The sequence below is a fragment of the Elephantulus edwardii genome, unplaced genomic scaffold (assembly GCF_000299155.1).
Source record: "Elephantulus edwardii isolate Elephantulus edwardi_28Jun2011 unplaced genomic scaffold, EleEdw1.0 scaffold00089, whole genome shotgun sequence".
Classification (NCBI taxonomy): domain Eukaryota; kingdom Metazoa; phylum Chordata; class Mammalia; order Macroscelidea; family Macroscelididae; genus Elephantulus; species Elephantulus edwardii.
In genome coordinates this window covers 11141160-11153930 of record NW_006399839.1, presented here as the reverse complement: position 1 = coordinate 11153930, position 12771 = coordinate 11141160, and the positions used below count along the sequence as shown (strand labels likewise).

Below are 12771 nucleotides of genomic sequence, written 5' to 3'. Positions count from 1 at the left end.
GGGGCGCCTACCCGCCGCAGCCCGACTTCCAGCCCAGCCAGCGCGCCTCGGCCAGCAAGCTGGGCGCTCTCTCGCTGGGCTCCTTCAACAAGCCCAGCTCCAAGGACAACCTGTTCGGCCAGAGCTGCCTGGCTGCGCTCTCCACCGCCTGCCAGAACATGATCGCCAGCCTGGGAGCCCCCAACCTCAACGTGACCTTCAACAAGAAGAACCCGCCCGAGGGCAAGAGGAAATTGAGCCAGAATGAGACCGATGGCGCGGCCGTGGCTGGCAATCCCGGCTCGGATTACTTCCCGGGAGGGACCGCCCCTGGGGTTCCAGGGCCTGGGGGCCCGTCGGGGACAAGTTGTAGTGGCTCTAAGACCTCAGGGCCTCCCAATCCACCCGCCCCGGGGGACGGCACCAGCCTGTCTCCCAACTACACCCTGGAATCCACGTCGGGAAACGATGGCAAGCCTGTCCCTGGGGGCAGCGGCCGGGGCCGGGGCCGCAGAAAAAGGGACAGTGGTCACGTGAGCCCAGGGACCTTCTTCGACAAGTATTCGGCGGCACCAGACAGTGGGGGCGGGCCGGGGGTGAGCCCGGGGCAACAGCAGGCCAGCGGCGCGGCCGGGGGAGGCTCCGCGGGCGAGGCGCGTGGGGCACCTACGCCCCACGAGAAGGCGCTTACATCGCCATCATGGGGGAAGGGTGCCGACTTGCTCCTGGGGGACCAGCAGGACCTCATGGTGTCCCTGGACGGCGGGGCCAAGTCGGATGGTAGTTCCCCGCACGTGAGCGAGTTCGCCTCGGACGAGGTGAGCACGAGCTACGCCAATGAGGACGAAGTGTCCTCCAGCTCTGACAACCCCTCGGCCCTGGCCAAAGCGGGCAGGAGTCCCCTGGTAACCGGCTCGCCCAAACTCCCACACCGCGGAGTGGGCACCGGGGAGCACGGACCCAAGGCGCCCCCGCCCCCGCTAGGCCTGGGCATCCTGTCTACCTCTACCTCGACCCCCGACAGCTACGGCGGGGGCGCGGGCCACCCGGGTACGCCGGGCCTGGAGCAGGTCCGGACCCCAACGAGCAGCAGCGGAGTCCCGCCCCCCGATGAGATCCACCCGCTGGAGATCCTCCAGGCGCAGATCCAGCTGCAGAGACAGCAGTTCAGCATCTCTGAGGACCAGCCGCTGGGACTGAAGGGCGCCAAGAAGGGCGAGCGCGCCGCCGTCGGGGCGCCGGGCGCGCAGAACGCCGACAGCGAGCTGGGCAGCTGCTGCTCCGAAGCCGTCAAGAGCGCCATGAGCACCATCGACCTGGACTCGCTGATGGCGGAGCACAGCGCCACCTGGTACATGCCCACTGACAAGGCTCTGGTGGACGGCGCGGACGACAAGACCCTGGTGCCCTGGGAGAAGGCCAAAGCCCAGACGCCCAATGGCAAAGAAGGTAGACATGCGCGCGCGTGCCCCTTCTCACCTGGCCAGTGACCTGCCTGTCCCCACCCCAGCCTTTTGCTTCTGTTTGAAAGCCCTGGAGGGGCGAGTCCCCTGGGAGTTAAGAGGGCACTGGGGGGAGGGGGCTCTAAGTTCCCAACTCCTCTTTCTTGGTTACACCCCTTTTTAACTGAGTCGCCTAGGAGCCTTCCTCCCACTTTCCCTGGAGTGCTGTCAGGTAGAACTTAAACGTTAGTGCTGGAGAAGAACGAGGGGGGTGGTCATTCAGAGCTACTTACAGCTGTCCCACCCCAAGAGTTTCAGCTGAGTTAGTGGTGCTGCCCCTCTCAGAATGCTAGGCCTCTTATGTTGCACACCCTACTTCCAACCACTTTTTAAATTGGGTGCCCTCTCCCCTCCGTACTTCTGGTAAGGCCACCTGGGAAGTTGGGTTATTCCCCCCCCCCTTTCGTGGTTAGCCAACACTCTGTTTGAGCCCTAGGTACTGAGCATTTTGAGGAAGAGGAAATAATAATAATTATAACAATAATTTTTTAAAAAAATTAGACCAGGTAGGTCTCTATGAGCATCAGTCAGAGGGCCTGCCTAATTTGACTTTGGTTGCTAATGAATAGCTGTTTTGTCTCTTCATAATGATTAGAGGTTCATTGAAACACTGGAGACCTGGCTGAGTGGTGGGAGGGAGTCAGCCTTTTGCGGGAGTAGTAGTTCTGCATGACACTGAGGAACCAGGTTAGGGGGTGCTGGTGACCCTGGAAGGCTTCTGCTTACCAAGGTCCAGCCTGTGCAGTCATGGTACCATTTGTAGAAGTGTGATATGGATACATATTTCTGAAGACACAAAGGCTCGCGTTTGTCAATATCTCGCCTGGCTTTGGTGACAGATGTCCACTTTCAGCCCTCGTTTGCATTCTAAGCATCCCCCCTCCCACCAGGCCTGGAGGCCTTTGAGGTGGGAGGAGCTGGGTGAGTTAGTAAAGGGAAGGCACCCTTCCTGTTAGCATGACTTGTTGTTTTTTAAAACACAACACCAGTAAATGCCTTTTTAAATTAGAATTAGGTAACATTTCCCCTCCCCACTCTTTTCTGCCCTTTTTCTTAGAAGCCCTAGTTGTTAATTCCTTGGTTTCACCAGGCAGAATTTGCTGAGAGCCCCCAGTGGCTGCCTGGTACTTTAACCCAGGCTTTCAAGAAATGGGTCCCCTGATCCTCCTCTTAGAGTTCTTTTCTCCTCTGCCTCAGTGTTCCAAGCCCTCCCCACGTCCTGCCATCTCTTGACCCTGGATTTGAGGTGAAAGCAGGTTTTGGAAGAGAGTGATGAAGAGAGGTTGGGGGTGTGGAGGAGGTAGGGGGCAGATAGAGATAGAGAGAGAGAGAAGGTGTGAGGCAGGAGTTGGATGGCTCAGAACTCCAGCTTCTCTAGGCTCCATCCTTCCAGGGTCCCAGCATTGGTTTCCTAATTCATGAATACGGCCCCACTGTTTTTCTCTTTGTTTGCGGTTACTGCCCAGCCCCGGGACGCGCACGCTCTCTCTCTCTCTCATTTGAAGCTGGTGTTTAGCATGCACAGCGGACACCCAAGCCAGCATCAGCATTCTCCCAGCTTCTCTCAGGCAAGGCCATAAATTGGTTAGTTTGGGACCCTCAGCTTCTTCTCTATCCACCCCCTCCTGTCCTCTTTAAATGGATTTGGACACAGCATCTTGCCCCCCCCCCCATCTCTTTTATTTTCTTGTATACAACATCACCATCCTGCTCGGATCGATAGCTGGTTAGCACAAATCTTAGCCCCTGTCACTTCTACCTGGCTTGGCCTGGTGACTGCCCCCCAACTCCTCTCTGGCCCCCGACCCCAAATAATTAAGAATCTCTTGGCCTTGGTGGAGGGAGAAAAGTTAAAAACAAACCAACTCGATTTGAGAAATGAAAGAAAAAAAACAAGAGCATTTGTTTGCATTAGGGTCTTTCAAAGGGCCTTAGTTATTAGTAGACTAGGTGGAGAGGGGTAGGGGTGTGCATGATGGGATTTGAGAGAAAAAAGGTGTCTCTCTCGCTCTCTTACCAGTTCAGATCTTCTTTCCTGTACTGGGGACTGGGGGTGGGGGGGGAGAGATAGAGAGAGAGAGACAGGGACAGGCTGTGAATGAAGAAATGTCATTAAAGAAATGTTTTGTTTGGTTTGTTTCATTATCACAGGCAGATGATGAAATATAATTTGGGGAACAGATGCCAGCCACGTTAGGGTTGATTTCCCATGGAAGCCAGGCGCACAGGGGGAGGCCAGGGACTTCCTTTAGGGAAGGGTGGAGGGGCCAGGCCGCCTTAGGAGGGGAGGCTGGGACACCCACTTGACCTCCTTTGTTTTCTGCTCTGTGATGTGGGAAGAGCGGTTTCCTAGATAAAGCCCAGAATTGAGGTCACTTGCAGACGAGGCAACCCTGTGGCTGCTGGTTAAGGCTTTATAAGGTACGCGGATGCCGCCTGCTCCCTCCCTGGCAGTAAATAAGGATGATTAAACTTTTCATTATGATAACACCCTGCAGTTCCATCTGCATACGACGTATAAATAGGTACACAGAGCCTTCTCCTGGCCCCGGAGTCCCCTGGCTAAAAATCAGAATCAAGCATACTGCTCTGAAATTGAGTTGCAAGATTTTGAAGATTTGGGTGTTTTGTGTTCTTTTTTTATTTAAAAAAAATTTACAAAACATTCTGCTTTTCTTTGAACCGATACTCACAGTCCCAGCGTGTCCACAGACTTGGGGATATACCTATTCCAGGGTCCAATAACAACAGGCAGGCACTTCCCTCTCACCCCCTTCTACTACCTACTACCTCTCTCCCTCTCAGCCCAGGCGGGTAATGATATTTTATTTTGTCACGCCGTAAAACACGCCAGCACTAATGTGATTAAATATTAACACCGGTTCTGAAATTCTTCGCTCCGATGACAAAATAGTTGTCGGTATTTAACCAAATGATCCAGCCTGGGATTGGAGGGAGAGGATGTGCCTTTTAGAACTGCACAGGGTGAAGTGGCAAGGCCCTGGGACTGGCCCCAATTGCATTGTGATCATTAGATGCCCTTTGCACAGGAGAGAATTTGACTAGCAAGTTGCACCCCGGGTCAGTCTAGACCAGAATCCCCAGTGATGACTATCTTTTGAACAATGAAGCGACTTTTTGAAATTTCACCCCCCCCTTTGACTTCTTAGACCCACTAGACAACTTTTAGATTATGAAACTCTTATCAAATCTGGGGGTCAGCGGGTTGTGTTTGCACAAAGTTGGTATGGGGGTTATGCACAGTAAGGACCTCCCGCCCCTCACAAACACACACATACACACATGAGCCTGAGTTTAGGCCTATTCAGGCATCTATTAAATCAGTAAGGATTCCATGAATTTAAAAATAATTGGGAAAGCCGGTCACCTAGCTTTGTAACTTTGAAAGTCTGTGGAGAGACCTCAAAACAGCTAGAGGGACAGTGATAATTGTAGATAATGGATACTAAGTCTGAAAGAGTATGTTTCTCAGCTCCTCCAGCCCCCTAACAGTTTCCCCAAGTGGAATGCACCTCATTGTGTATTAAGTTGATCCCCGCCAAACTTCTCTGCGTTGTTCCGCATCTTTGAATTCAGAGCAGTCTCAAAATGCTTGCTCTTTTTCCTCCCCCTCTCTCCACGCACCCTGACATGGGATTAGATCTCGCTCTGCCTGCAATCTTACCCTTTTAGGGAGTCTGATATTTTTACAGTGATGTGGGTGAAATTTTTGGAATTTCATGCTTTCTTGCTTCCTTCTAGTCGGACCCCAGGAAGCTGGGTGGAGAATTTCTAGGCGGAGAGGGGGCTGAATTGAACGTTTGCATTGCTTGGAGATGTTGGGCTTGGGGGCCACGGAGAGGGGTCCTGGCCTCAGAGCTAAGCCCTGATTTCCTTGAGTCGCCTTCTTCCTCCCTGGAGAGAATATTCCAGGCTCTCTCACACTTGTTTAGGGAAGGCCAGGGTCTGTTTTTCCCAGAGGAGAAATTGCCATGCACAGGGATGCATGCCTACTTATCTACTTGCCTCCAGAAGATGTAACCCAAAACTTCGCAGGTGTTAATCAGGGGTAAAGTAAACAGATAGGACCTCTTTGTGTGGCTGACATTGGGGCCTGCCTACTCCCTGGCAAGTCCGGGACATACAACTACTGTTCTTTGGTGCTTGTTTAATATTTCATGGCCGTAATAAAACTGTCTTCTTTGCCCGCCTCCCCGCATTAAACCCCAACCCTGCACACATCTACAATTATACATTTCTCCTAAATATTAATAAAGGACAGGAATGTTTTCAGGGGGTTGCAATTTAGCGGGGTTGGATGTGTCACGATTTCTATCTCTGGATTTTGCTGGCTGTTTTGATTTTTAAAGAACCGTGGCCTTCTTATAGGGAAAACATATGTCTATATTCCTATGTATGCATCTAGACATTATTATTATTTTTTTTTAGAGAGTGAAGGGCTTTCCTTCCTCAACGATTGCTTACTTTAATAGAAATTAATTTAGATGTCTAGTAGAGTCCCTTCAGCCAAGAATGAGATTGTAGAAATATACTTCCATTTTATGGAGTTTTCTAGGAAAAAAAAAGTTCGTGAGATTTAGTTCATCTAATGTCTCTTTCTAGCAATGCACTCCTGATAGGATTTTGTTTGCCTGACAGGTATTTAAATGTTCACTACGAATCTTAATGGGGACGGAAAAAATGACTTGCATAATTTGATACCCTCTGTAGTTAGAAAACATACACCTTTAATAAACAGTACGATAGCGTGGGGAGAGATCAGAAGAGGACCCCTCACACTGCCGTTTGAGGACCAACTTGATGGTATCTTTGGGGTTTTATAGATGCTTTTTAATGCCCTCGATGCTAGGAAATTTGGCAAAAAAATCACTTGTAATCTATTTCTCTCCATAAAGCAGAGAATGATCCTCTTTGCTGAAAAGTGTTTAGTGAGATCAATGTTTCTAGTAAGTTAGTCTGTATTTACTACTGTTTGGTCAATTTCTGAGATGAAAAGCCTGTGGCTTTATGTTGTAGGGTCAAGTGGCAGGGGATTGTGTGGGGACAGGCGGCCGCCTGTGACAATACGTCTCAACAGACAACGCCTTGGGTGACGGTGGGTTTGGGTGAACTGGAGCCCCTATAACATGTGGGGTGCACCATCTATCCTTCTCTTGCTGCCTGTCTTGCTTGCCCCTCACCCCCAAATCTTCAGAGTGGCTTGGCCAGAATCGCTCAACTTCATCCTTCTGACTCAAGTCAGGATTTGGCCTTGTGGTGGAAGCATTTGCATTGGAGCTGGTACCTATTTTTAGGTGCGTCTCGGGTGGACAGTTCGGAGTGTGGGATTTGATTGCTGGTGGCGGGATGTGCAGATAGACAAATAGACAGACAGGACTGAGGAGGAGAGGGGACAGCCTGCAAGCTTCCTCATCGTCTCCATATATGGCAGCAGCACCAAGTGGCCTGGGGTGGCTTGCAAGGGGTGGGTGCTGGGTCTCTGTGGCACTCCATTGCGGAGAAACCAGCCCACAGATCCTGTGCATATTTCGAAGCCTCTCTCCACACCCCAGCACACACACGTAAACATATGGACGGCCTAGAATATTTCCATGAAATAATGAGTGATTCCTGCGGTTTGCCTTTCACTGCATCTGAGGGCAAGCGGGAAAGGAGCTGAACCTTCAGTCTTGATGGCCTTAGCGGACAGGTTCTGATTTTGGAAAGGCCTCGCTGAGCTTGGGTCCTAAAAATAGAGGGAGAATTTTGAAGCTCCTCGGCCCTCCGGTGACTCTGATTGGAGGGGAGGTGGGGGTTGCTATTTCAGTAGCTGTGTCTTGTGTGGGAGCGTGCAGGGCAGGTGTCCCTCTAGCCCAGTCCAACTAAGATCCGTTTGGAACCCGGGGTGCAATCCCTGAATAAGCCTTTCCTTTTGCCCTTCTGGGTGGGAGTGCAGAGGCTGCTTCTTATTTACAGGAGAGGGGAGGGGGAAAAAAAGAATCCCTCTCCCTTTATTGTAATCATTTGGTACAAATGATATGGAGGAGATGAAGCTGGGCTTTCAAATTCGTCACAGGCATCCTGGCTGCGTGGCCTCCCTCTGTCCTGTTGCATAACAGCTTATCTACCCTCAGTACCACACAGGCCCCAAGAAGCTGGGGATGGGGCCCCCTGAGGAGGAGAGATGCTCCTGGAAGCCTAGCCGGGTTTGCTCCGTGGAATACCTAGCACCAAGGCTCTCCAGTCCAGTCCTCCTCTGGACACCTCCTGCCAAGAGTAGCCATGTACCTAGAGTGGCCATGCTGGTGGCTTTGCCCTGAAATCTCTGCAGGGTGTTAGCGAGAAGCTGTCTGTGGATGGTGCTTCAGAGGGGATCATTCCAAACTTACTTTGTGACTAGCAAGAAAGAGCAGAGAATGAAGTTAACTTCAGCTGCGGAGGAACTTTTGGGGTATGACTCCAGGGAGACCCCTTTGTTTGGTCAGCCTTGAATATCTCAGAATCTTATTCCCAACATCTCGTAATTTTCTTTTGAGAAATTGATTCCACCAGTCTTCTGGCCACTTGAAATTCAAGGATCCTATTTTGGGTGGTCATTTACTGTGTGTTTGGGCCCTGATGAAGTTATATTCACTCCCACCCCCAAGTACTGCTGAGTTGGGGGTCCATGGTAATCACAGCATCCCCGGTTTTTGAGTTCTTTCTTGGCAGAAGAAGCTGGTAGGTTTTCGTAAGCCCCGTTTGCTTGCGAAGCTTGGCTCAGAGAACTTTATAGCGGCCGTGTGTGTCTCCTTTCACAATTTATACGGCATCGACGGGACCCAAATGCCCTTTAAACATAAGGCAATTGAATTGAACCGTTTGGAGAGCTTAGCGCAGTCAGAGTAACAAGCTGGCTCTCTCTGAATGTCCCAGAAGGAATATCTTACACGGAACAGGCCTGTCCAACAGCGAGGCTCAACCAACACTTTAGTACTAAGCAGTACGATTGTGAGAGAAATGTGGGTCTGTTTGGCATTTAAAACTCAGGGATCCAGCAAACTTAGATGGCCGTTTCCCTCAAGTCTCCATCTTCAGGGCCTCTCAGAGGAAAATCTCCTCAGGAATGTCTGACCTTGGGGTTCTCGTTCTGCCAGGGGCCTCTGGCTTCCTGGTTACCATCTGCCTCAGCTGTGGGGCCTGTGGCTTGGGTGAGGTGACCTTTGCTGGAAACTGAGTGAAGGGATCAGCAATATTCGTTAATGAAGGCCTAGCTGGGGCTCGCCACTGGCCAAGGACTTGGGGAAGGTGGGTGCTTCGAAGATGGCTCCACAGGGAAGCAGGTCTCTCAAAACGGCCCCCTTAGTTGCTCAGAATCAAAATGTCTTTGTCACAACTTGACAGGGACATTACGTCCTGGTGCCCCCTTTTCCAAACACCCTCTTTTGTGAAGCCTAGGTGGCCTTCGAGTCTGAGGACTTAAAATTCTCTTCCCTTCTTACTAGCTCATCATCATGTTTGAAGCATCTTCGGGCACCAGGATGTCATTTGATTTTGAAAGGCAGGGGCAGAAATTTTTACCAGCGTGACCCGGTCCCCAGAGCTGTTCTGATGGTGCCAGGTTTTGTGTGGTGTTGCCTTGGAAGGGAGGGTGACAGGTGGCTTGGCTGGTTCTTGTTGGGAGCTCAGGGAACGTGAGGTGGTAGTCAATGGAGTGACCCCCACCACACATGCCCACGCGCACACACATGCACGCGCTCACACACACACACACACACACACACACACACACACACACACATGCATATCACTAGCTGCTTGTTCAGGGCAGGGTGAAGTGTCAAAAAAATATGACCCTTCTTAGCCGTTGTAAGGCGGTATTTCCAGACGCCCTTGAATCACAGAACACAAGTATTGTAGGATGATTGGCAATGACCACCGGGGAGGGAAAAAAAACCACCAAAATTTTAGAGGGACCTTCCTGCCACTAAAAGAGGGGTGGGGGAAAGTGGGCAGAAAACCCAGCTTGCTTTGAAATCCCCGGTGGCCAGGTTGGCTTGGAAAGTGAGGGCTGATGGAGGGTTTAATGGAGAAGCCAGCGAGTTCTAACCTCGCCATGTGGGCTGTTTGAAAAAGTCCTAGAAAATTCTAACATCCTTTCCTACCTTTCTGGGAGCTGGGAGGCAGGAAGAGAAACACCCCCAGTGAGGGAAGTTGTAAGGAGATTGGGGAGATGTGTTTTTTTTTGGAGGGAGGTGTTAAGGGGATGGATGGAGAGCCGGGGAGAGGCATGTTCAAATGAGATAAGCAGTTATTTACTGACTTGGGGTTACAGAGTGGAAAAGAATTTATAAATGTGGAAGTCATTGCACCTCTGGATGGGGCTGGGGGTGAGTGAATCGCTTAGGAGCCATAATCAAGAACAGAAAGTTCTTGGTCTCTCAGATGCCCACAGATACACAGGGGACGGAGGGGTGAAGGACTTGTCTTGTGACAGAGGGGTGAAGAATTTGTCCCCTGGGCCTGCTTAGTAGCCACCATAGGTACAAGGCACTTGAAGCCCCAGCCAGAGACTTGAGTGGGTCCAGGCCACATAGCAAGCTCGTAGCCTGTGGGAGGGCCTCTGTCTTTTTCTGCGAGAGGGGTGCTGGGAGTGGGAAAGGGAGTGACCTTTACCCTGTGACCCCGTGCGAGGTAATCTTCTCAAGGACCCCTTCCCCCACTTTGGGAGATGATGGTGAATTTTTACAGACATGGCAAGCAGGCCCCACGGCTGTGATCAGTGCCTCCCACACACAGTCTCAGATTTTTTTTCTCTCCCCCTTTTTTTATTTTTCTTGAATGGTAGGCAGAAAGGGAACCAAAGTCAGTAACGTGTGAGCAAGACAAGATTCCCGGACGTGAGAGAAACCAGGTGTGGAAGGGAACTGAAGAGCTTAGCTGCTTCTCCCCATTAGGATCCCCGAACTTGCTCCTGTTTTGTTGTTGTTGTTGTTGTTGTTGTTGTTGTGTACTCCCACATGGGATCTGAGTTGGAACTGACCCATAGCTGACCCTCCAGTGGGTTTTCAGAAGCAATTTAATCACACGGGAGGCGATTGCCTCTCCCACGGAGCAGCTGGTGGATTCGAACCATATGTCTTTGGGACTGCAGCCTGGCTTCATCAGGAGCCCTGAACTTGCTCCTAGTGAAACTTAATTAGCAAAAAACCAAATGGACCATTTGCATCTGCTGAGAACAAATCCTTTGCTGCTGGTTTAGACTTTGAGGCAAAAGACGCTGTGGACCAAAATTGACCTTTGTTTCCCTGCCCCTCCTACCCCAAACAGGAGCAATTTAATGATCCTTATGCCGTGACTATTTCTAAATTGTCTGGGTTTGCAGCGTGGCTTGGTTTTTGTGGGCTTGTGCGAACACACACACACACACACACACACACACACACACACACACACACGTGCGTAGACATACATATACAAACACAGGCACGTTATACAGAGACCTGAGACGAATGGAAGGGAAAAAAAAATTTTTTTTCTCCCTATGAAGCTTAAACAAAGTTTGGGCCCCTTTCTGTTTTTCAGCAGTAGTTTATTGATTGCGAGGTGGTCAGGTTTTACCGAATGTGTAATCCTGTTAGACCCCCTGTGGGATACACGATTCATTTACGGGTTCATTTCACTCTTTGGGGGTCGGGCTGGTTAAGGAGCATTGCATTTTTTGCTCTGTGCGCTGGGAGGTGGTTTGCTTGGGCTGGGACAGGGTGCACACGCGTGTGTGTGTGTGTGTGTGTGTGTGTGTGTGAGAATCTACAAACTCAGGGTCTAACGCAGGCCTCAGAGGAGAGAGAGAGATGGGGTGGCCCTTTCTGCCACTTGTCAGGGAGGAAGGGGCTAAGCCCTCTCATTTTGCACACTCAGCTTCCCGGAGCCTCGGGCCTGGCTGAACACTACCCCAGGTTTGCTTCTGAAACCTTCATGGTGGGACTTCTGGAAGTTTCTAAGCATTCGTTCTCAAGTGCCTGAGAGCTGAACTTGGATGTGGGGGTGCGGCCTCCCCACACTGGTGCAGCGAGGAGGGCTGGGGGAGCTGCAAACCTCTTGGGAATACCGTCCTGACGACTGGCAGTGGCAAGAAAGGGGAGGCTCTAACTTTGGGAGAAACGCATGGATTGACTTCCACAGAAGGAAGAAAAAAGTTCGTGGAAACCTTGAAACCTGGAAAAAATGAACAAGACTGAATGGCCCCCCAATTTGGCCTCAAGTCTCAATGGCACACCTGTTCTGTCAGCTCTGGCCTGTTAGCCTGGTCCCACTGCCACCCCTATTCCTCTCTGTTTCCCTCCTCACAGCCTCTCATCTTCCTGATTCCACACTACGGGGTAAAACCCCACCTCACATAATTACTGGACAAGCAGGCTTTGTCCCTGGCAGCTTTGGAGCCCCCTGAGCCCAGAGCCCCCCAGCCTTGTTTGCTTCTAGAAGCTGGGTCTGGGGACCGCATGGCCTGTGCCAGGCCGAAAGGAAGCTGAAGTACTGAGGAAAGAGGCGTGCGGAGAAATGGGGCTACAATTTCTTTTTTATGTGGGCCGTTAAAAGTCTAATGGGTATTGGTGTCTGGCCTTCAATTTGGAGAGGGTCTTTATCTAACCCTTAAAACCCAAGTCGTTTCCGGTAATTACAACACACCAGGCCAGGCCACTAAATCTTCCAGAAGCGGGCCGTGGAAGGGGCACACCTGTTACCTGTGCCAGCTGGAATTAGGACATTTCTGGACCCCTGGTTTGAAAGGAGGAACTTGCAGCCAGTCCCCAACTCGGGGCCAAGCACAGCCCCCTCTTTTTCTTAATGAGCTAATCCAACTCCCCAACATTTGGTATTAGCAGTTATTTTGGGAACGGAAGAGAGAGGGAGAAGATTTTTTTCTTTTCTTCTTTTTTCTCTCTCTCTTCACTTTTTTGGAAAACAAGTGTTGCATTTTGAAGTTTGTGAGGCAGGCAGGCAGGCCTCCTGGGGGAGGATGTGGCCGAATGACCAACGTGGCACGGTCGCCCGGGGCCTAGTCTGTGTGTCCACGGACGGCCAAACATGGGGTAGGCCACAATGCCTGACTCCTTTTTGTTTTAGAGGTATTGTTCTTGTCTTTCAGATGGAGAGAAATCCAGTTTTAATGTGAAGATGGCTGTATTACGAGAGCTTGTTTGCCTTAATGTTTAAAAATAGTTTGTTTTCCTAGCCGGAATTTTAGTCTTTCCTTGTCTGATGGTAGCATGTGTCTCTGTGTGTGTGTGTGTGTGTGTGTGTGTGTGTG

General features: G+C 50.9%; 1 protein-coding gene across 1 annotated transcript in view; it reads left to right on the top strand.

Moving 5' to 3' along the window:
* The window catches only part of MN1 (meningioma (disrupted in balanced translocation) 1), a 51422-nt gene that overhangs the window by 2385 nt on the left and 36266 nt on the right, over positions 1-12771 (top strand). Inside the window, exon 2 of the mRNA XM_006890470.1 lies at positions 1-1428. This exon is cut by the window's left edge and continues 29 nt beyond it. Coding sequence (XP_006890532.1) covers positions 1-1428 — 1428 coding nt within the window. The remainder of the gene's footprint in view (positions 1429-12771) is intronic.